The 25,639-nt window shown below is 37.4% G+C and overlaps 1 protein-coding gene across 1 annotated transcript; it reads right to left on the reverse strand.

Moving 5' to 3' along the window:
- Positions 1-22,935, reverse strand: LOC115417045 (adhesion G-protein coupled receptor G5-like). The gene is made up of 15 exons (XM_030130987.1): positions 22,567-22,935; positions 10,559-10,631; positions 8,124-8,383; positions 7,383-7,569; positions 7,214-7,262; positions 6,797-6,911; positions 5,293-5,415; positions 4,880-4,990; positions 4,067-4,109; positions 3,861-3,967; positions 3,547-3,668; positions 3,184-3,446; positions 2,989-3,088; positions 2,434-2,708; positions 1-1,089 (listed from the first exon to the last, which is right to left on the reverse strand). Exons 2-15 carry the CDS (start codon positions 10,620-10,622, stop codon positions 962-964), a joined length of 1,947 nt encoding a protein of 648 aa, XP_029986847.1. The 5' UTR covers positions 10,623-10,631; positions 22,567-22,935; the 3' UTR covers positions 1-961.
- Positions 22,936-25,639: the final 2,704 nt, after the last annotated feature.

Raw genomic sequence — 25,639 nt, forward strand, 5'->3', positions numbered from 1 at the left:
ATCTGAAGCTTGCAAAGTGTTATAACCTTGCCCATCATTAAGTTTCCTCTGTGTACGTTTAAAAAGACTGAAAATCTAAAGTGCTACTTTAAAAGTAAAAGACTTAAAAATATCTACAAAAGTACAAAAACAAGCTTATCTAAGGTACAAAAGTGATAGCTTCAACAATAATAATAATATTTTCTTTACAGTAATAATACAAAGCCAGTCATTTATCATATCTGTTTTTCTTTTTTTTTTTTCATCTCAAATTTAACTTGACCTCATTCCCATTTTACAGTTCAAAAATCTCAAGTTAAAATGTTTCCCTTCTCTGTATAACAAGACACAGCCAAGGTTTTCTACAAAACACAAGCTCCAGGCCTGCACGAAGAGTTCCTGAGTGATTTTTTTCTCCACTGTCCAAGTGAAGATCAATATATTAATCAAGTGTCCTGTATAAACTACAAACATGGCTGGGTTTAAAACACCAAAATCAGTGAAATCCAGCTAGGTGTTGATTATATTAACTAAAGTTTCTCCATATGCCTTTAACTGTGAGTGCCATCAGTAACTTCAGGAAATAAATCACTGAACATTACATTAAATAGTGGGTACTTTTACATGCTAACTGTGCTAATCTATCCCACAGGAGAAGTGCTGAGCTGCAATTTCAGTCAACTCTGTGCTCACATACATCTGACTTCTGCAGATCTGAGTGGCCGCGAGATAAAAACTGTTAAGTCAGTTTGACAGATCCAGCTGGAACATGTCTATAAACTGTACAGTGTGCTTTTCTAACCATCTCAGTTGGTCAGTGGCTGACTTACTGTGAATTTTTAATCTTCTCACCCAGCAGAACAAATTTATGTCAAATAGAAATTCTCTCTAAAGCGTCTTAGTCTGTGATGGGACACTCAGTGGAATTAGATGAAACCCTCAGCCGCTGCAGCTTCGACCCACTGCATGTGTTTGAGTCCGTCTAGCTCTTCTCCTGGGCCTGAAGCATGTGTTGTCTGGTTGACCCAGAGCTGCTGCTGCCAAGACCAGAGCCCCCAGTCTTCCTCCTCATCCAGTCCAGTAAGTAGAACCGCAGCATCAGGAGGAAACCTGGGACAATGAGGGGCAGAATCAAGATTAATTCATTCATTTATCTACCAGCTGTGTTCATTTGATATTTGTGATAACTGGAATGGAAGCTTGTGCATTGAGGGAAGATTTATTAAATGTTTAAAATGAGTTCATTATACCTGAATAAGTGCTGCTCAGATCAAGTATGTAACATAAAGGCTACGTTCAGACAGCAGGTCTTCATGCAAAATTCTAATATTTAGGGTGAAATCCGATTTTTTTTGTGTGCTCGTTCATATTACACATTAAATGCGGCTTATACCCTGAAGTGACCCACATGCACAAAAGAGGTCCTGATGTAATATGTGACCATACAGGCATGCACTGTGTTTATGGAAGTAAATATGTTTTTCCAGCCGCTCTTCTGTTTCATACTTAGGTCGCATTGCAAAATATCAGGTAAGTATTGGCTTTAGAACCACAAATGAAAGTGGCCTGGGTCGGATTTGTGCTGTTCTGTCTTTAACACATCAGATACAGGTCACATATGGGCAAAAAAATCAGATTTGGGCCACATTTGCCTGCAGTCTGAACATAGCCTTAGTTACCATGGGCCTTATTATTGCAGTCTAGCATTAAATAAAAGAAATCTGCCAACAAGCTGTGAGCACTGAGTTGGATATTAGGTGTATCTTCTAATAATGACAAAATGTAATATGTATGGATGGAAAAAAAAATAAAAAATAGAACTTTACTGCTGTAGTGCAATACAAAAAGTTAATAACATTTAAATATAGATCTGTTTATTAAAGCTTTCCATTATCCTAAATTTCTAACCTTTCTTCTTCTTATTAATTTACTATCAGCACTGAAATGTTTTGTTTTTTTAAATGACTCCACAGTAATGTAACTTAATATAGTTGATTACTTTTTGATTACAAACTCTTTTAACAGCTGAAAAATACAACAACCACCATGATCCTGATGATACAATATTACATCTCAACAAATGTAAGTATTATATACTCTTTGTGTCTTTAGGGTGTATTTTGTTTGCAGTTTTGAACTAAACACCTAAAAATGTTTCAGTGTTATACTTTTTTCTCTCACAGATTGTTTTTTTCTTTCAGATACTGTAAATGTGTCTGCACAAAAACAGTTCTTCACTTCCCACACCAATATAATGGAGCATTACCAAAACCACAAAAAAAAAACAAAAAAAAACACCCTGTCAGAAGTTCATCGTAAGCCATGACCAAACCAAATAATGCTGCAAAACTATGCAAATGTGACATATTTCAGTAAATTTCCATCATTTGAAGGCAGAACATAATTTTAACATGCTGGTCTGGTCTCTACAGTAGAAACATTACAAGCTCAAACCTTGAAAAGAGGTGAGAATAACGGACACGAAGCGAATGAAGTCTGTGAATGGTCCAATGATCGCAAAGGCGAGACCCCACATTGTCCCAAAGAGGCAGCTGAGACCCCAGATACTGAGGAATGCCACTTTTTTCTGTTTCCACTCATCCCTGGTGCGGATTTGTCTGTAGACCAGGAAAAGCATCACCAGACCCGAGAGGAACAGGATGGCCACGACCATCACGGTGGTGCAGTAGTGAGCGAGCAGGGCCTTATTGTTATATTTCATCCCACACCTGAAAATACAGAAATTCAAAGAAAAACAAATAAAAAATTTTGACACTCAGCCCTATGGAGGAATATGTGCATTTTAAAATTACACCACATAAGCTATAAATCACATAATAAAAGACAAAAAATATAAAATGACATGAGATACAGAAATAATCCTACTGTGATAAGCGCAACATTTCCATTCCATTTTACACTAATCTACATTTACTCTGTTGAAGCTAAAAACATAGAGTGTGTGATTCACTGTGTTGGCTGATAGTTTGAGTCAAAAATGTTACTTACATCCGATATGGATTGGCAATATCCTCACTTGGCACCAACATTTTCTCACCATAAATATCACCCACTGAAACCAGGACTGTGACCGGAAAAGCAGGCAGAACTAGGACAAAAGATTTCAGATATCATATATTTAATATCATGCTTATGTAAAAGTAAATTCAAGTGTGTATGGTTTTTACACATGATGACACTCACCAAAGCCAATGACGAGCCAGATCCAGGGCTGTGGCGAGGGGCTAAAAATCACGTGGACCAACCAGAAGGTGTGGAAAACCTCTATGCCCATCCATATTAAGGAGCTAAGCAGGGCATAGTGGAGGCCTGCCCCCACCCAGATGCACACTTTCTCCCCTCCCACATTGGCCAAGACCCCCGTGAAGAAGAACAGCGCATAGAGGATAGCGAGGGACACTGCTAAGCCAAGGTGGATGGGTGTGGACATTTCCTTAAAACGCTTACTATGAGGAGAAGGTAAACAAAATGGAAAAAGGTCAGGTAGATAATCCTTTTTGTTTTCATTTTCAAAGCCTAATATAAATAATGAAAATGGAGTGCTACCTCTTTCTGCAGAGATAAACTATAAGAACGATGCAGCTGAGCAGAGACACAGCACAACCCAGATATGTAATGGCAGTCAACGCCAGAAGGTGGCGCACTGGTCGAGGCCCTTGATCTAGTTCCTGCCAGAGAAAAAGAAAGAATTGAACTATAAATGTGAGAATATTAGTGTGTGTTTTGCCATGTGTCTTGAAAGTCTTTTTTTGTAATTTTGGTTCTCATATTTGTGCAGAATGATAATATGCTGCAAAGTAAAAATCTATGTTTTTTTGTAGAAATGAGTAAATCTTCTTTCTATCTGCTGGGTGTCTTACCACCAGGACAGTGAAGTAGGTCAGATGGTTACACAGACACTCGGTTTGTTTTGGTCCTTTCATTCGTGTCTCGCATCCATCCACCAACCAGTTCACCTTCAGCGGATCTACACAAGAGAAATACAGGTTTAAACACTGTTGAACACTTCTATGGAGGTATGTGTTAAGTTAATTTGATCAGTATGGTTGGTTATTAAGGCTCAAACCTTTTTTAGTGTCCCATGAAACACATTTCCTTGAGTGACTTTTCTAAAAGATGAAAGAGACATGAGCTACTTAGCATGCTGAACACTTCCATTTATATTAAAACAGTCTCAGGCTCACTGAGGAATCAGCCGGATCCTTTCATTTAGACCCAGCACTTTCAACAGTCACAATCAACAGCTGAGTTTACTGTAGTAGTTTATTTTAAATACATATTAAAAACACAGCTCAATTAGAATAAGTAATGACTTATGTGTACTGCAGAGAAGGCGAGACATTGTCTAAAAAATGCTACTTGATTTCACAAGACATGAGGTTAGAGTTAGTTTCAGTTCGAGACAACCACAGGTTGACATGAAACTAAATGGAACAGAAAGAAAAACAGTTTGATGCACAACTATCTATAGTATATGAGTAGATTGAGTGTTAAATGGTGTCTATGTTTCACCGATGTTTTGGTTTGACCTCTGCATAAATTGCGCTGTTGGCTTGATGCACAATGCAAGTTTGGTTTTCATTGTTCACCGTGTGTTCAGTCCATTACATTATGTCTGAGTTTGGTGGCTACATAAGGATTAGTGAGCAAGTGCTGAACAACTTAATAATGTACTTAGAGGTAATAAAACGTACTGCAGCTGTTCTCTCATTTACAGCTGTGAAATCTGAGGATGGCCAATCAAACAATTAAAAATACTCCAGTCACACCACTCTAGTCTGTGGGTCAATAATGCAAAAAAAAAAAAAAAAAACATTATTTCCATATTCATATGTACTAGTCTTGGCAGTCTTCAAATTGATAAAACACATACACTTACAGGTTCATGGTGGAAACCAATTCTGATGGGCTCAGACAAGTCAGCAATGACCTCATTCTCCATAGTTATACCGACCACATCATCCAGAATTTTGCCGTTCTTTTGATAATCCTAAAAAACACAAACAAACATCTTAACCATTTGTTATTATTTCAGTCTATTACAATTTAATGCACTGCTGTTTGATCAATGGAGAACAGAGCATCACAGTGTCTGCAGTGGTGTCGACTAAGATAAGAGATAAGATAATGCCTTTAGTGTCTCGCAATACGGAAATTTACATTGTTGCAACAGCAGGACAATACAGGGCTGAATGACATGCAGTCATAGCAAAGGAAGAAAGAGAAAGACAAACAGAAAAAAATAAAACAATAAATATAAAATCTCATGTCAATGGGCAAACAGTGTCTTACCTGGAACAGGGAGTTGTTTTTGAAGTAAGTGCAGACTACTTGGGTAGTATTTTTTGCTGCTTGCTTTAGTGTTGGAGGCAGATAGATAGAGGGGACGGACTCTGGCAGTACATCATCAGGAGCCTGGAAGAAAAAAAGACCAAAAAGAGGAACTGAAAAGATCAAACTGATAAATAAACTGATATTTCAGAGTTAAAAACTGTACACCAGCATCAAGGTCTATTTTGAGTACTGTCAATAAATGAAAGTGAAGTGCACAACAATACATACAAATGTCAGTATTACTTCTTAATCACTGACTTAAAACCAGGATGTAACTGCAAATTTAACTAGATAAAATATTAAAACTGCACAATTCGGAGTTTGACTTAAATCCACTTGTGCTATTTCTCAGTGCGATTGTGAATGAGCATCAAAACCCTGTGGTGTTCACGGTTGTAATGAGTAGATGTGGGTGTAGATTACTACTTGGTACTGACACGCATAGACCTATTTTGAGGTAGCTTGAAGGGAAAATGTTAGTTCGTAGCAGCAATCCTCTACTTGTGAGTGAAAGGTTGTGATCACAGGCTTTGATGTGGCTAACCTCTCACCTATTTTCTCATCTAATGACCACCACTCTTGACTTGACTGAAAATACTAACTTAGTTACTCATTTACAGAGTTAAAACTGTTTCTGCAGAAAGCCTCTGATTATAAATGGAGGTACAAAGTCATGGATGTCAAGTCGCCCACTAAGCTGTCCTGTATTATAGAGAGGAGAGTCAGACTGCGATCTGCAAATATGGAGCCTTAAAGTGAGATGTGATGGACTTACAATGTTTTACTTATTTACTACACATATTAGGTGATTTGAGTGCAAATGAACAGATGAAAAATCTACATTGGAACCCCTGACATATCTGTAAACACTCCTCTCTACAGGGAAATTTAACAGATCCAACCCTTCAGTGCATTTTTTCTCCCACTTCATATTTGCAGTATCTTCAAATCTCCAAAATCCCCCAAATTATCCAAAGGCAATGATGACAAGTTCTGATTTATTATGACACTTGTGCAGCTGTGTGTGAGAGCTGTGCTGTGTTACTTACATGCAGAAAACATCAGCAGCATGGCTACGCTTGGTGTATTTTGCAAAATATATTATATATTATACTTGTCTATGCACTACGTAATGAATGTACAAAAAGCAATGATGTGGACATTTGAGGTTCAGTTTATTCAGTTGCAAATGCAATGATTTGCTTCATGTTTGCATGTCAGAGCACAAACGAGACAAAACCACTGTGGTAACACTGCTGACGCAAGTAATGCATGAAAGGAAATGGCTGTCGCACTTAGGCCAAGGTCATGAACATACAGTCGACTTATTTTTGATTGTTTTTTTTTTCCCCCAACAGCCAGTCTTCTTCTTTTAACAGAAATAAATCCTTAATGTTGAGTTCTAGTATGCTTCTCAATGTGATACTGCGTGAATCTGTAATATGCTTGTGTGTTTTCTTACATTCAAAGTGACCTCGTAGCCTTTCACATCATCCTTCATGTCCACGACGGTGCTTCGAGCACAGGGATTCCCAGCATTCCCTTCATCCTGGTGCCTTGCCACATTTTTTCCAACCCTGAACATACAAATTAAGACACACCGCTGTAATGTTAAGTTAAAAATGGCACTTTCAGAAGTCTATTACAAAAGAAACAAGTTATTTTTGTAAGCCCCACACCCAAACATAGTATAACGTTTAGCTTCCTGTTTGTAGTCAGTTCTTGTTTTTTTCTCACAAGGACTTGATTACATAAAGCTTTACGGTAGCGACGTCAGCAATTAAGACGCCAGACAGAGAAGGATGTTAACAAAAACACAGTCATGCCACTTGGACAGTAAATGTGATGGCATATGTGTCAAAAAAAGAGAGGTAATTACTGGTTGCCATGGGTGGATCCGTAGTTCTCTTTATCACAGTATTCCTTCCCTGTAAAAAAAAAAAAAAAAAAAAAAAAAGATTATAACTACATAAAGGCTAAATCAATTATAGCAAGAAATAAACAACATTGCATGTGCTGTTCTCTGTCATAAAAGCATTCTCTCTTACTGCAGTTGAGGAACGTTCCATTGAATTCATAGGCTGTAAGAGTGTCTTTGGTGGTGGGATCACCACGGATAGAAGCGTCCAATATCCCATAAACATCTTCAGGCGCCCTTGTACCATCAGACAGCTGTGTGCAACAGTAGTCCTCTAGACTAGTGGGCCAGCACAGAGGAAGCTGCTCCCCTTCGATCTGAAACAAGAAAAGAGCAACAGAAAAACACAAGGAAACCCACATTAAGATCTGAAACAAAGAAATTCATTACAGTTTCAGTGTAGTCTATTTTGTAGCATCTAGAGGTAAAACTGCATGTTACAACTAAATAAATGAATAGCTCTAAATTTCACCTAAAAACACAATGATTCTGGTTTTAAGACGATTATACACTAATTAGTGCTACTGATGCAGAGTATTGTGAAAATCACAATATGAACTGTACAAACTTCCAGGCTCTTCTTGTAGTATGCGCTTTTCACTTCATAATATTTTGGGTCTCAGCATACATCATTTTTACATGACACCTTACTTTTTCACTTTCACAGATGATGCTACTCAGAGAAAAGTTGCTAGTTTTATTTTCATACCCTTTGTATTGAATCAACTGATGATTTTAGTTATAGTACCATGACCATGATGGTGAAAACCAGCATTGGATTAGCTTTAGCAGTCAACAGGTATGATATACTACATAAAAAAAACTTGTCCAACAAATTCTAATCATGCTCCATTTGCTGTCTTGCCAGTACCTCCAGCCACAACTGGTCCAACAGGGGCTTCCAATGAAGACAGAATTTACTCTCAATCTTTGGTTCTTGGAGATGGTTGAGTCGGATTGTGTCGAAACGCACACACTGGGTTGTAATCTTCCCAGCAACAGACAATGAGGTCTTATTAGCTGAGATTTTGATCTTGTCACAACCTGTGGTAAGGTCAATATTCAGGGTCAGGGGATCCAGTCCATGGCGCCAAGTGCCACAAAACTCCAAGTCCCGGTCACCACCTGAAACTGGAAGATGGAAAGGCAAAAATAAATACATGCTGGTTGGTTTTCCTGTAATCATATTTCCATAAGAATAAAATATCAAATTAAATGTTGGTCTTCAAACTGGCTTAAGACTAATGCTCTGTCTTAAAAACCATGGCTTTCAATCATAGATGATATACTTGTCATGGAACATCTCACATATAAACTGAAGTTGAAAGAAAATCTCTTTATAAAAAACTGGGGAAAATGGCTGACATTCAGGGACAAATGTGTCTATTAAGGTACCTTTAGATATTCTGACACGAACACAGGCTGTTCTTGTCACTTGTTGGTTTTCTGTTCTTTTGTATCTTTTCCTGCTCCCCAACTGAGGAGATTGAATTGTATTATACTGATAAAAAGGTGGAATAAATAAAAATTGTAAAAATAATATCGGTCTTCTATTAATTTACTCTACTATATCTTCACTGATCTTGTTTTTATTCGTTTTAGATTTTCCTCCATAAAAAGACCATCATCTCTCATCAAATGACAGTCGATAGTTTCAAAGCCTGTACAAAACGGTTTGACCCAAGTGAATAAATAAATATCTAAATGTGTTATGGTCACACTGTTGGACAAAGATGTGTCTCTGGTGCGACATCAGCACCAAAATAGACCCATGTGTGATACCGAAACAACACTCTGACGCCAACACATTTCAATAAAATTCATGTCTGGAACATAAACGCATGCATCTGTCAAGACGTGAAACCACACAGAATTTTAATTGATAAGCTTCCTATCTCAGTGGTGTCCTGGAACCTGCGGCACAGACAGTCGGGCAGACCTTAGCACAAGTGAAACTGCACTGATAGCAAGTAGAGATGTCGGGTCTGCAAGTTTTTTTTCTCCGAAGAGTCACGTGAGAAGATCGGAATAATTATTCTATCTCACACATCCTGAAGTTAATAATCACACACTAATGACATATGATGTACTGAATATTTGTGTCATTCTGTTTGTGCTCATACTGTAACAGCTACTGTACACACAAGTTTATAGTCTTTGAGTTTTTGTTTTCACAGACACAAATGTATGTCACCATTTCCTCCCAAAGGTAATCAGATCTGCCAAGGAAACTTGTGGTATGTTTGATGTTCCTGTCAGTGTTTTTGTCTCTTCAACTACATCTCTATACATAACAAAATACATAACCACATTTTCAGCGGTGGAGCAAAGACATATTTCTTTACTGTTTTCAGGCGGCTATACTGCATTGAATTTTCTGTCAACTTCTTACTTTTACTCCCTTAATATCAAGATTTGTACTTTCTCTTGCTTAGGTTTGCAAAGCAGGCTTTCAGTTTTAGTACTTTTTTTTCATTTCATTTGTTTATTCATTCAAATGTAAATGATTGGAAAGGAGCAGGATGAAGAAAACTTTTAATAGCTGCCCCTTCCTTAAAGCATCTGCTTACATCAGATAAGTTGCCATTACACTAAACAGTTTACATGAAAGTCAATTAAAATAAACAAATCAAAAAATCCATTAGTAAAATTATTTCATTACATGTTTTTATACAACCTCTTAAACTGAAAAATATTTGTACAGCTCTTCTCTTGCATTGCCAAAGAATTCCACATTCTGATACCCACAATAGAAATACGCAATTCCCACATTTGAGGAAAATTATTATTTATTTTTATTTTGCATCACTGTATGATTTTTCAACAACTACAATTTTGACCTAAATGGATGGGACAAGATCACACCCATTAGTGCATCCATCTGTGCATAAGACAGGCATCATAATATTTGTTATATTTGTAATATGTGTTATCTAGTATTATAATATTCTCTTTTTTAATTTATTTAAATTTAGAATGGTTTAATTGTCTTCCTGTTACATTAGTGTGATGTTTTAAATGTGCACAGAAAAAGCCAGAATGTCTTTCATAGAGTTATATTTTACATTTATGCTTTCAGTTGATTTTAGAGTGTGTACTTTTTCAGTTTTGAGTACAGAAGTTGAATCACAACATCTAATTCTACCAGTCCACAACTATTAGTACCTCTACTTGCATTGATACAAATGTACTCTTTCCACCTCTGCACAGAGTAAATAGGAAGGATGTTTAAATGCATTAAAAATGATTTAACAGTGAATATAGAGCTAAAAGTGCTACTTGGGAAGTTGGAACTGTTTATCTTACCGGTGGTGACATAGAAGAATAAGATGAGGACTGCTCTCAGAATCTGCATCAGTCTGAGCTCCATCGCCGACAACTGCCAGAGGTAAAACACACAGAGTTAAATAGAGTTGTGAAAGAGGAACCGCTCTGTGGCTTGTTTCTGCATGTGCACGGTGAAGTCAGTCAGCAAATTAGAATGAGCGCCAGTGAAACTAACAGTTGAAAAAGTATGGAATGAAATGAAAATGTTGTAAAATGTAATTTCAATCCAGTGCAAACATCTATGTGACATTCTTTCTATGTTCTGACACACATTCTAAAGCAAGCATGAAGCAAAAAAAAACCAAAACCCTATCTAAAGGCAGCACAACTTTGACATAAAGTTTTCTTAATGATACTATTCTTATCCAGACGCCTGCATTGTTATCTGTACTCTTTTATCAGTGAATACAAATGAGTTCAGGCTCTAAATACACACAGAGACCGTTCACAGTTGTTATCGATAGAAACAGTCTTTCCCTTTAACTGCCATGGAGTGCACATACTCACACACTCACACACAAAGTTTCCATCTAACTACAGAATGTTTGGCTTCCCTGTGGAAAAAGTAGCATACCAGTAAATTATTCCGGGTCTTTCAATTTTGATTTATCAGACATTTTAGAGTTGTGAGAGAAGCACAGAATACAGTACACAGTTCCCTAAAAAAATACCACTTTGCAACACATCAGACCGAGTGACAGTCATGTGAGCTTTATGAGACAGACATTTAATTAAGTAATGATGCATACGCACTGTTGGAGCATTTTCATTTTCATTTAATGTTCCCATTTTGTTTCACACAGACATTGGTTTGACGTCAACCCACTCGTTTGCCATAACAAACTTTTAACCACAGTTATATCATGCAGTTTAAAAAATCCAGTAAATGTACGGAGTTGGTGTACAGTATCTGAAGAACATATGTGAAGAAAAGCAGACTGCAGGGAAACAGTCATGGTTTTCCTCAGCATCAAACAGCACAGGAACTGGCTGAACCACAAACAATGCAGAAAGGCAGCACTAGAAAAACAGACAGACAGAAAACTGTCAAAGTGTACGGCCTGAGGTCAGTCACCTATTTATAACACCGTGGCCTGGAACATACACCTGACACTCGAGAAGGACTTAAGTCTTGGACGGCCACATACTAGCACTCAGACCCAAACGGTGGGAGTGGGAAGGATGTTTAACAAGTGAGGAGTCATAAGCAAGTAACATCACCTTTGCACTTATTTCAGAGTTCCTACAGGTTTTGACAAGTTAAATTTAAGACTTTTTAAGACATTTTTAAGACTACTTAGAACAGAATTTAATGCCCATTTCACATCCATACTGGCAAAAATCTGTGACTCCTAGAATTTAGGACAATGTATTTATTTACCCCCACTTTTCCGAGTTATTTCTCACCGGGGGCTGCAAAGTTAATGAAAATTGGTTCCTAATTTCAGTATAAATTGTGAGGTTGGAATGGATGGAACTAAATAGGCTAACATTACTTTATTTGCATCTTGGACATTTAAACACAATACAGCCAACAAGTTTATGGCAACATAACTTAAGGCATACCATATCAAATTTAATACCTTTTAAATATTTTTTTAAGGTATCAAACGCAGATCTGTAAATTAAGACTCTTAAGACTTTTTAAGACCCCATAGGAACCCTGTTATTTATTCCGTTTTCTAAGTTCTAAAGAGCATTATCAACAGTAAATAAGTTGCAAAGTATAGGCTACACATGCTATATTTTATATATTTATATATTTAATATATACATAAACATATTTTTACAGACCGTATCCCTGTACATATCCACTCACTGTACAAAAATTCCAATTTGCACTTTCTGTACATATTACAATATAAAACCTACTGTAAATAATATATACATAAATATATATTTTTAATAGACCAGATCCACACATCCTCTCACTGTATAAAAACTACAATTTGCACTGTGTCCATATTACATTTTAAATCCACTGTAAATCTCAACCCATGGTTGTCCTTGTCTCTAGTTGAATGTTTGTCTATATTATGTCTAGGTCTAGATGTGATTGGGTTCATGTTGTCTGGGTTCATGTTGAAACTGTATGTCATGAGCAATGTAAAAACTGAATCCAAATTCCCTGTATGTGTTCACATACTTGTCCAATAAAGCGGATTCTGATTTTCTGTTTCCTTTAAATTAACTCCTGTATGATGTGTTATTCCAGGGATGCGTATCAAGAACAGGTTCCAGTTGCATCCATTTGTCTAATCCACTTGAACCGTGTGTCTGCAAGCTTATTCCTTTCATCAGTAGGGATATGTGTTACTGAAAGTTGCACACTGCAAAATACTGACGTCAAACTTTCGCATTTTAGCTCTTGAAACCTGCAGAAATACGTGGGACTCACAGTGAAGAGGAGAGCATTTTGGAATCAAAGACACTACAAACTACTGTCTGTGAAATGATCTGTCTGAGTTACGGTGCAAACAACAACAATATGGTCTAGGCAATGTGGGCTGAAATTCCAGAAATGACAAGTATCTGACACTCTTTGCAAGAGTCATTGCTTCCAAACTGAGCAGTATGTCAGTTAGAGATACATATCTGTCTGATGTCTGTCGGGCCAAGAGCAGGTTTCATATGCATGTATTTTCCACTGTATTTCTACACTGTGTTTGGACTTCCAGATAATAGAACAGTTCTGTTGATGCTGAAAACCTGTGTAGGTCTTTCTTATTCCCCAAAAAAGAAACTTGATCAAAACTCAATAAGGCAGCAAATCAGTAAAGAACTGGACTGATGAGTAGAATCAATAATGGCAAAGATGTCACAAAATTCAAGGTTTCACTGATCATGTACTGATATTTGATCATGACCAAAACATCTGGATGGGTTATCTGTCCAAACGGATCAGGCTATTGGAAATGATTTCACCTCTGAATATAGGACATAATATAATAAAAATTAAAAATAAGACCATTTATTTTGCTAAATATGTGTAGATTATCACTTTGCCAGTCAAAATGATTAGGAAACAATCTACAAACATAAAATAATAACCCAATTAAAAAAAAAAAGATACTATAAAGTTCTGAAGTGTTTTATGAAATGGATCCTGACAAAAACAAATCTCCTCTTACACCACCAACAAACGCTCTGCACCAATTTTTTTTAACATGTCGTTGGTGAATATTTATTATAAAAAAATAAAGTTGCAGGAGCTGAAACCTTTTCTCTGCAGCTTTCTCCTCTTGGTCCAAATCAAAAGACTAATCATAAATACATGGAGTTCCACAACTGTTCATACTGCTCATACCGTTTTCACTCAAGACCATTATTTCATGTAAAAAGCTGAAATGTACTTTCCGGTGTTTCAGGACGTTAAAGATAACCTGACATCATTTTATGCTGTAATGGAAAAGTAAAGCAAGTTTTCCAAGCTTGTTACTAAGGCAACAGAATCCTGTATGTGTTGCATCTGACATCATGTGATCAGTGATTGGTAATTACAGCTGTCAGTCATGTATTTAACCTTTTCTACCTGTCTGTACAACACATGTAATTAGACAAATCCAGAACATCATGTAGATTTTTGACACGAGTAAATACAGCAGTCTCCTGTCCTCTCAGAACAATTGAATTACAATACACTACAGTGAAATTATGAAATTTTTGCCTTATGACACTTACTACACCCTTAAGACGCACATTTATTCTATTACTTTTATGGGTATTCCTTGATTTTATTGGGTATTTCTAGAATTTCATATTTAATGCTTTTGCACTTTGTACTCTTGTGTGTTGCTGTCTTATGTCTTTTAATCCTCACTTTGTGAGGTTTCTCTATGATAAGTGCTATATAAATACATTTTTCTTACTTAATATGAAACATCACAGCTTTGATTATGTAAACTTAAATACATACACATATCACTGAAGGTAAAAAGCAATTCTTACATACAAGCTTGAGATTGCTTTATGTATAAAATAATAACCCCAGTCTCCTCTACACAGTGAGACATAAAGCTTATTTATTAATTTCTGGTATTGGATCAGTCCTCAGTATCATTTACACAATGTCTTGGAATCCGTTTCTGTATCAGACGTGAAAAATCAGATCAGTATATCCATAGTAGAGTTGTATCACTTATTATTCCTATTGGCATCTAAAACATTTGGTTTATACTGCTACATGTATAATTTAATAGTAAAACAAAAAACTGCTATTTATATATCCCGATTTTACTTCTGTTAAATCCAACAACAATTGGGTGAAAATGTAACTTCTGTGTTTCTGTATTCTCATGACATGAGTTGCTTTGCGGTTTTGGTACTTCCCTTTAAAAATGATTCAGTGGCAACATTAAAAATTTGAGTAGCAAAGGTGTGAAGGTGCGACTTCTCAGTGGTTTATGATAAGGAACTAATGTGTTGCATATACACATTGAAACACAGGCCGTTTTGAAGAATACAGTACTGGTTTATGCTGTGGGTTCTGAACCTACGTTTGTCTCTGAAACCTGATACATCAGAGGATGGCACAGGATGACATTTGGGTTTTTTGTTGTGTGTGAAATTTTCCAAAGAACTGTATTTTTTTTTTTTTTTTTTTATCTTTTTTATTAGGACACATTTTCAGTATGTATATCCTCTCAGCACAGGAATAAGCATGTCCAGTTTTCCAAACACCAACTAACAAACGAAAACTTAAACTAAAAAATGAAAAAAAAAAAAAAAGAGCCAAAGAACTGTATTTTTGATAGAAATATTAATAGACAAACTACCTACAACCATAATACATTAACTGGAAGACCCCTGTGACCTTCCTGGCCTGGGAAAACCTATGCAGGGTTTTCATAACAACAGAGTAGTATCACACCACAGCTGCTCAGATATCTCAGTAGCAGAATTTCAATGGTTTACAGTTTCAGTGTTTATATTTCTTCTGTTGAGGCTACAGTAAAATTGTGTCAGGAGGACCCAATGGAAGGCACAAACATGCAGGTATGTGGTGGCGGCAGACATAGTGTGGTGGCGGTCGACCATGCTAGAACATGCACAAACTAGCTGTGGTTGACCTTAGGCCTACATTAACAACACTATCACTAATGGGGAAAATCCAGATTCCAAGTTCTACTTTTATTATCTATTATGTAGATGCAAAAGTCTATTTCTATTCTTTTATTATTATATTTACAATAATTTCTGCTAGTTAGTTTTTAAATAGAAAACAGGATCTGCTTTTCACAGCCACTGCCATAGTTAATGAATCACCATTGGCTTTTATAGTGAAAGTTGAATAAATAGGTGAGGAGAGGCCAGTACAATAGTGATGAAAGAGTTAATTATCTCAGCATAAGCAGCCTATGACACTTCTAACAGACCCTTTTCTAATGTTTCTTTGTGCATTTTTATGTGGATTTTCTTATTTAACCCCTGGACTGAAGCTACTTGACCCTCTACTCCAGGACAGTGAAACCTTCACATGTTCAACACAAACTGATCAATCAATAAAAATAATACCAAATCAGGTACGGGGTCATGTGTAACTAGGACAAACTGATGCTACACTTAATCAGGATTAATAGTGAGATCAGTTTAAAAAGAAAAAAAAAAAAGAAGATTAGCTATTACTAAGAAGGAAATCAGTTTAGGCTACATCTAATTATGTTCAGGTGATTATTGTTGTGGTGCTGCTCCCAACTACTATTGAGTTATTACCTCCGCCAAGGAGGTTATGTTTTTGCCAGGGTTTGTTTGTCTGTCTGTCTGTCTGTCTGTCTGTCTGTCTGTCTGTTAGTGTGCAACATAACTCAAAAAGTTATGGACTGATTTTGATGAAATTTTCAGGGTTTGTTGGAAATGGGATAAGGAAGAAATGATTAAATTTTGGTGGTGATCGGGGGTGGGGGGGCCCATTTCCAACAAACCCTGAAAATTTCATCAAAATCTGTCCATAACTTTTTGAGTTAACACTAACGGACAGACAAACAGACAGACAGACAGACAGACAGACAAACAAACAAACCCTGGCAAAAACATAACCTCCTTGGCGTGGGGGGGCCCATGGGGGGGGCCACTGATCAGCCTTGGCGGAGGTCTGCGCTCTCCGAGTGCTTTTCTAGTTCATTAATTGTCCAAGCCTCTTATTCCTAGAGGGTTCCCAGGGGTGCAGGTGCCTATCACGGATATGAACTGGCAAAGGTGGGGTTTACCCTGGATGTGTTGCTAGTTCATTACAGGGCTCACATATACAGTACAGACAAACAACCATTCACTCTCACATTCCCACCTATGGGGAGTTTAGACAGACCAGTTAACCTAATACAGTGCATGTCTCTGGACGTAGGATGCACCTGCAAAGAACTCAGGACCTTGTTATTACCTTCGCCAAGGAGGTTATGTGTTTGCCAGGGTTTGTTTGTCTGTCTGTCTGTCTGTCTGTTTGTCTGTCCGTTAGTGTGCAACATAACTCAAAAAGTTATGGACAGATTTTGATGAAATTTTCAGGGTTTGTTGGAAATGGGATAAGGAAGAAATGATTAACTTTTGGGGGTGATCGGGGGTGGGGGGGCCCACGGGGGGGCCCACTGATCAGCCTTGGCGGAGGTCTACGCTCTCCGAGTGCTTCTAGTTTTAAGTAAGATGACAGTGCTAACCACTGCACCATTGTGTCACCACTATTGAGTTAATGTACAGTTTCTGCTTTTATGGTTAGGTTGAACTTGTTTATCCTTAAAGTGTAACATTGTCTTTGGTTACTCAAGAGACAGAAACATAATTTGCATTATTATAATGAACAATAAAAAAAGGACAGTTCAGTTACACGCAAGTCAGCTTAACAATTTAGCACCTTAACTGCACCGGTTACAAAAGATTTCTTGGAGACATTTTCGTGGGTCTTCAGAGTCTAAGGCTACGTTCAGACTGCAGCCAAATGTGGCCCAAATCAGATTTTTTCCCTCCATATGTGACCTGTATCCGATCTGTTAAAGACAGTTTGAACAGTACAAATCTGACCCAGGCCACTTTCATATGTGGTCCTAAATCCAAAAATCCAGTTTGAACAGCCAGGTCACATTTATCCGACCTTTACGTTATTGAAATGCGACAAACGTCACAATTCTGGGTCCCAGGAGGAGGAGTGGTGGGAAAAGCATACTTACTTCCATAAACACAGTGCGTGCCTGTGTGGTCACGTATCACGTCAGGACCTCTTTTGCGCCGGGTCGCATTCAGTTCAAACTCAAAAATGATAGAAGTCGCATTTAATGTGTAATATGAACGAACACACACACAAAAAAATAAATCAGATTTCACCAGTAAATCAGAATTGTGCATTAAGACCTGCTGTCTGAACGTAGCCTAAGATACGTTCTTGAGGGAATCATTTTAAATTGGGTGCTTTCATTTTGATACTCAGCAGATACCTGTCACCAACCTTTTACTATTAATGTAACACCAAGAACTACTTGTTACACTTTTTCTCATTTTTAAGTGTGGACCCAAGGAGGCGTCATTGTTTGAATAATAATTAAAAATAAAGAAGACAGTAAACAGACCTCAACCATGTACATTTGAGGATGTTTACACATATGGCCTCTCTCTTTGGTTGAGAAATCATCTAACTCAAGCTGCACTCTCTCTCTCTCACTCTCTCTTTTTCACCTCAGTCATTCAAGTGCGACTCAGCCTCAACCAGATCCTGTTCATTACCATTCTCTGACTACAGGCGATATATTGATAAAGAGGATATCTACTCAGACCAGAGGAAACAGTAAACCAGTGTCACCACACCCAAAGACACAGCCTTAGACAAGTGTACACAGGAAGGGCTCAGTTCTCGAAAACGTCCCCCATCGTCCTCCTCAACACAAACCTCCTCTGTGTGCATGTGAAAATGTTAAATATTCTGCACTTGCTACAACACAGTGGTGGACTTGTCAAGAATCAGATGTGGGGCTACATGATATTGGCAACTGGACTGTGATTTTCTGCAATAAATACAGCACTACAATATTTAGAACAATGTATAAGATTTGCAGTAGATCACTTGATTAGTTCTATTTAGAAAGAATTAATCCCTCTTGAATGACTGGGGTGATTTTCTAGGTAAATGAATCAACAAAGAAAATCAAATAAAGCAAAATAATGTAAATTAAATGAAAATAATAATGAAAATATAATTTCATTCAAAACATTTTTGGTGCTTTCTTGAACATTTGATACTATTTCTTTCAACACATCAACAAATGCAGGTGAGAAGTAATTTTCTAAAGAGAGTTTGGATGAAAATTTGGTGTTTGACCCATACTGATTCACCATGAAGGCACTATATATGAATAAATAACCTGCTTTTAGCCGATTTATGTCTTTACTCCTCTTGGGGTTGTCGGTTGAGTTGATTTGCCTTACTTGCATTACACATCATTTGTCATCATTTTTTCAGTCAATGTGACTATTGCGCATACACACATCACAATGGCAATACTTGTTGTGCAACCCCAATCAGTTACACCTCCCTTATTCTGAGTGTCACTTTATATCAGAGTCATTTTTGCCTTTTCACAACACCATGTTTGTTCTCTTACATTAGATTTCAGTTCGATGAATTGGCATGACATGTAAACTAATGCTCCCCCTACACCCACACCCTCTCTATTGTCCCTGCACGGCGCCCAGGCATCAATTGAGCTCAAGAATTTCCCCTTTTCTTTCACTTCCCAGCTCTCATTTGTGTGTGAGAGAGAGAAAGAGAAAGGCGCTGACCAAACCCTGGCATAAATATATGAGTGACGGAAGTGAAGTGCAGACTAGAACCCTGCATGGGTACTGGGGACTTTCTTTTTCTCATACACTCACGCTGAAACTTGTTGCTTCACTGCATTTCCCACCCACACATATAGGATATAAAACCCTGATACGATGAAACCCTGTATGTATGTGTGTGTGTGTGTGTGTGTGTGTCCCAGACAGCCCCCTGATCTCCCGCTCGCTTGGTGTTTTCCAGTAAAATTTTGCATCTCTGCATCATGTACAGCTATGACTCACGCATTCGCTTCGCTTCACTTCACGTACATTATTCATCATCAAAAGTCTCGTCTGACTTCATGCGGAGTGGGATGGCAGCCAAAACAATAAGTGACACAGACTGGAGATGTGGGTGACAGAAGAACGACAGACAGTAGACGAGACAAAAAAAAAAAAAAAAAAAGTATGTGACCCATTTAAAGAGTCACAAATTGGTGCAAAACTTGTAATATGCAGCAAGTTTCAAGCACCTTCCAAAAAACACTTCCTGTCCCATTTTTCTATGAAGTCTGCATGTCTGTTTACCTGAATTATATCATCCTTTCCTCTCAGTTTTATCTGCACATTTCCTCTCATTCTTGTCCCATACCCATGCTTTTTCTAGCTACGTTTGCATCATCCTCTGACACTAGGGGTGTATCAGTGACAGAATGATGCACCCAAAGTGTGTGAAGGAGAGGCATCGCAGGTCTTTCCTTCCTGCAGTGGTCAGGCTCCACAACAAAAACTGCTCCAAATAACTGTACAATAAACAGTACAGTAAACCGTGCAATAAACCTGTGGCATGATCAGCATGTGCTCAGTTGTAAATAGCGTATATAGATTTCTTGATTTGGGTTTTATTTTGATCTTGCACTTCTTTTGCTCTTGTGTGCTTTTGTATTTTGCTGCTGTAAACCAGGAATTTCCCCTTGTGGGATGAATAAAAGCTTATCTTATCTTATCTTATCTTAACGGTGCACTTGTTGGTATCAAATCATTTCAGTTCAGGGCCTTCAAAACAATACGGAGGCGTACCGAATGAATACATGTAACCTATGTGAAGAACGCAAACACTCATCTTAAGTTTCCATTTGAACCTTGAAGCGGAACACACACAATGTGAGCAGGGTGGCCACAAGCGAAACCCATGTGCAATATTTGACATCCTAGACAAATGTCTAAGCGGTCCACTCACAATACACATGCTGAAGGTGAACCAGCATGGCAGCTCAGAGCAGTGTCACAGGTACAAAGCCAGAGTTGGAAGACCCTCCATCTTCTCTAAGGTCTCTCCGGCATTGTTTTGTGAGGATTGGTTATCGTTTTTTGTTTTTTTTTTTAAATGAAACTGGTTTCCTTCACTGTACCAAAAAAATATTGAAAATGTATCAAGCCGAAGACCCCTGTACCAAAAACATACCAAACCAAATTTTTTCTGTACAGTTACACCCCTGTCTGACACACATTTGGATTAAACCTGTAACGGCCCTGCCCTTCCCTGTTCCTCTTGCCTACTTCACTCCCCTACAAGCAGCAGAGTGAGGGAGCAAAGAATGCGCATGGAAGAGTAATTCAGGGAACAAAAGCTGCTCTTTGTTGTCAAGCCTTAGAGCTGAAGTGACAGCAGGCGTGAATAGGGGTCAAAGATCACTGGGCTGGTTCGGAGGCTCTTTAAGCCAATGGATAAAAGACACACAAATAGACAAACAACTTGCACTCTGTGATCAGCATTTGACCAAATGACAGTTGACAGAAGAAGAAATCTAAATAATGCTGCTAGCTACTGATAAATACAGTCTTGCAGAGGAGGCGTCATCTTCAGGTTTCAGGTTTCTAGTGAAATGCACTAATCTGTCCTCTTGCAAAAGGTGCCGCTGTGAGAAAGTTGCACCGCACTCTAATATTCTGCGCTTGTGCCAACGTGGTTACAAGATAAGATTTGAGTTTGTTTTCCTCTGTTTTCATTACAAGAACAAACAGGCGTGCTATGACTCCTGTTTGGCAGGATGATTTACAGAACATGGCAGGAATTGTGTGTGAAAATGGCAGATTACAGTCATTACTGAAGTGGTACTGAAAAAGCTTCTGAAAGTGAGACTCATTACACCTAATTGGAAGACTTCACAAATACACACAGAAGCACTGAAATAAAACCGGAGACATGTCAAAGCAGAAATGAACATCTGCACAGAAATGTTTCAAGTGTAAGTTGAAGCCCAAACGGCGCACAGCTGAGATGGAATGTTCCCTAGGCTACATTTGTTGCAGGACCTTGCATTCTTTGCAATAGCACCATAGTGATGGAGTGTGTATGTCTGTGGGAGGGTTTATGTGCTTCTTTATCTCTATCTTGTCGTCCTCTGTAAGGAAATTGGAGGAGCAGGTGGAATGCTGCAGATATTTCCTTTGGGGCAATGAATGAATCAATAAAACAACACATACACACAGGCTCACGCACAGACAAAGAGCAGCATATTATTAAGACCACATCACTCCGCTGTGGCCTTAGGTACAGGTCACAAGGTTTACTTTGCCATCAGGAGCTTTCTTTTCCTCATTATGAAAAATGCCCCTATGCTAAAAGAGAAAGAGTATTTGCAATGACTCACACATCCCACAAAGTATTTGCATTTCAAGGGTAGATGCCTTCAAAAATGCCTTCTCATTTGTCATTTGATCAATTTCTGTTTCAGTCAGGTATGCAAATGAAAACATGTAGCTTTTGTAGGGCATTTCACTGCTTTTTTCTTTTTTTTTTTCCTTTTTTTTTTTTTAAGAGTGAATTCATTTGATTTTGCACCTTAGCAGGAAACCACAGACTTTAACAGTAGGTACGCTCACTGAGTGTCAATCTTTACACCATACACCAATACAGCCTTTAATCGTTTTTATGGAAGGAAATTTAAATGGCTAATAATAATAACAATAGTAATAATAATAATAATAATAATAATAATAAAATGGCACATAGGGCAGTAAAGTACTCTCTTGCAACCTCATTGTTCCCCTGATGTGTATATATATATAAAAAAAAACTATCTGTATTTTCTTTCCAATTAGCCCACAGTTCTGCATCATTTTACAATTAATTACCCATAATTCATTCGACTCACGTGCACAGTTATGTCATTAATGGCGAGTATGAAACTGGTTTTAACAATGTACTGTGGTAAATATATTTCCTTATAAGTGTGAAGACTTACCTTTAGTAGTTTTCCTGTCTGCAGTCGAGTTTTCAGTTCTTTTCCTTAAACTTAAAAGCCTTTTTCCAAGTAAATATTTCTCTCCACATTAACTGGAACCGAGTAGAAGGGGATAAACTGTCCCAGGATCAGCGCTGACAACCTGGATGGATGGACGGTGAAGTCACACATGAACCGGCTCAGGTTGACAAGAGTTGAGGTACCTGGTTTTTTAGAGCATTTCTGACGTCCTTCACTGCTCTGGAGACCTTTTAAGGTGTTTCCAAAATGAAACGTGTGAGGAATAAATCGACGGGTCGAGGCGTTGACTTTTGCCGTCAAATAAAGCCCTTACTCGCAGAGAGTCTGTCAGCAAGAGCGAGGTGTAAGACGCACAACTGATGTTAACAAACCACACTGAAGGCAACGTGACTTCCGGTTACGTCCGTCACGTCACTGTAAAAGTCACAAAAATAAAATAAAATAAAATAAAATAAAATAAAATAAAATAAAATAAAATAAAATAAAATAAAATAAAATAAAATAAAGGATTTAAAATGGGACCAAAATTTTAGGCTGTTTGGTTCAAAGACATATTCCTACTATGCACAAATTAACCTTTTTTTTTTTTTTTTTTTTTTTTTTTTACTATTTTACACAAATATGACATTCTTAGACTCGTTGTGCAATAGACTAAAATAGGAATAGGACAGAAGAGAACAGAACAATCACAAAATTAAAAATGCTACTTGTGATCAGTGGGAAAAAAGTGACGATAAAAACAATACAAATATGCAAAAATAATAAAAGTTGGCTTACTGTTGATACATAGTTGAGTGAATAGTGACTGAATTGCTGGGTAATAATTAGGTTTTATGATAGAATAATGAATCCACACTGTATATACACATTTGTACACATGTACACATATATATGTACACATATGTACACATTTAAATTAATGTAAGTGGTGTGTCAGGTGAAAAGGATAGGCAAAAAATAAGCTTCTGGCCTATTCCTTTTTTGGTTTTTGTGTTTTTTCGTGGTTGTTGTACTGTGTGTGGTGATTACTGTACAAACCAAAAATAAACCATTCATTCGTTCATTCATTCATCTATTCATTTAAATTATCTGTAATCAATTACATTGCTGGGATGTTTGGCATAAAGATTATTTATGTAATCCTGGTTTAATTAGACATTAAAAGCTAAATATTCATTACATTTTGTAGGTTTAGTGACCAAACTGACTGCTTATCTTATGATTTTATTTTCTTTTGCTCCCGATTTTGTGCTTTTATTTTGAAGGCATACATATTTTCCTGTTTTATGTGGCTTTTTACACTTCACTTGACTGCTTTCCAAGTAACAAGGTGTAGAGTGAAAAAAAATAATCTGGACCTGGGAGGGAGGAGTGTCTGCCCAGGATAAGGGAACTGTAATCAGTCAACTCACTTATCAAAGTCAGTTCAAGAAAAAGTCTTTGCATCACATGGATGTCTGTGTGTGTTTGATGACAAAGATCTCTTTAATATGATAATCAGTGATCACATCATGCTCTCCAGAATTCATCCTTACTGTGTCCCTAGCTTCTGTTTAGACAGGGATAAGCTTTGAGACAATTCCGGGCAGAGCAGCCAGGCCTCAAAGTATTTCTTTTAAACTCTTTATTTATAAAAGTTTTTTTTTTTTTTTACAGATTCAAAAACAACAAACAGAACAAACAGGTCATGAGGTCAAGGGGTTACGGAGATTGCATTGCTTTGACAAAAAACACAGTTTTTACACTTAATGGTTTACAAATTTGTCTCACAGGTTATGTAAACGTGCCATTTAGGCCTCAGAGTATTTGAGTGTTGAAAGGCTCCCATACTCCCTGGTGGCCTCATTCACAAAAACTGCGAGATGTTTCATTTGCTGTTTGTGAGTCAGACAGAGATGCAGTTTCGGTGCCACCAGCGACCGGCACTGGCACACAGTTTGAGATCTCACCGCAAACCACAACTTCAGGCACCGGAAGCTTTGAATTCAGAAAAAAAAACATATTGACAACCACTCCAAAGAAAGCATTATCAGAGGAATATCAAGATTTAATGTGAGATGATTTAAAGTGGTGTAGCTGGAGACATAATGAAAAAAGACCTAAATTTGGTTAAATGCATAGCATTCCCAATCATATTACTTCATGAACATGTTGAATTTGGGGTTTGCTTGATTGTTGATTAAATTGCTATAGGGCCTTTTTGTCTGTGTCTTGTTTTTTGCTGCTATAATGCCTATTAGAAGTTTGGAAAGACCTCGTTTTTTTATCGTTCTTGGAGCATGCATGTTCCACGTGGTAATTTTTAATGGCTTGCAGATTTTTTTTTTTTTTTTTTTTTTTTTTTTTTGACCAAGCAAATATATAAATGAACAGATATTGCTACAAAAAGCTATATTTTCATCAACCTGCCACTATGATAACACCACAATAACAACAGGATGAAATACTTGTATGTGTGTCATGTTTCACTTCACAAGTTTCTGTTCATTACATGTTTTTAGAGAACACACCAGCTCAGTTTATTCATGTAGGTGAAATGCTATATAGGCAATGACTGAGTGCACGGATAGTTCTGTATTGACACAGATGAGTATATGAGGCAAGGCTACAACTCTACACAACCCCAACTTCCCTAGCAACAAGATAATGACCTGTCAATATGTAAAGGTTATTTAGAGACAAAACAGTAGGTGCAAACATTATCTATCAATACATGGTCAAAAAGAATTATCCAATAAGCTAAAAACACCTTAAAAACACCAGGTTTTACAAGATACATATCAAAATATCTCAGGTACAAGTGTGGAGAAACTGTCTGGATGCTAAGAGTGTGGAGAACTGTTCCAGCTGCTAAGGAAATTTACTTTTAATGCATATGAAGTTTAACAGTTAGTACCAATATAATATAACATTTATTTATAGTTCGGTTAAAAAAATCTCCATACTGTTCAGTTACCTAGTTTGCTGCGTATAAACAAAAAACTATGCATGGAGTAGGGTAGGACTGGGCGATATGGAAAAAAATCATATCACAATAATTTTATTCATCTCA

The sequence above is a fragment of the Sphaeramia orbicularis genome, chromosome 3 (genome assembly GCF_902148855.1).
Source record: "Sphaeramia orbicularis chromosome 3, fSphaOr1.1, whole genome shotgun sequence".
Classification (NCBI taxonomy): domain Eukaryota; kingdom Metazoa; phylum Chordata; class Actinopteri; order Kurtiformes; family Apogonidae; genus Sphaeramia; species Sphaeramia orbicularis.

Bases quoted from the DNA above. Each gene is read 5' to 3' on its own strand.
- LOC115417045 (XM_030130987.1), bottom strand. From the start codon at position 10,622: ATGGAGCTCAGACTGATGCAGATTCTGAGAGCAGTCCTCATCTTATTC. The intron at 7,263-7,382 runs GTAAGAGAGAAT...TTTTTTTTACAG, and splicing joins TGGAACGTTCCTCAACTGCA to GGAAGGAATACTGTGATAAA. The intron at 3,968-4,066 runs GTTTGAGCCTTA...TCTCTTGTGTAG, and splicing joins TTCATGGGACACTAAAAAAG to ATCCGCTGAAGGTGAACTGG.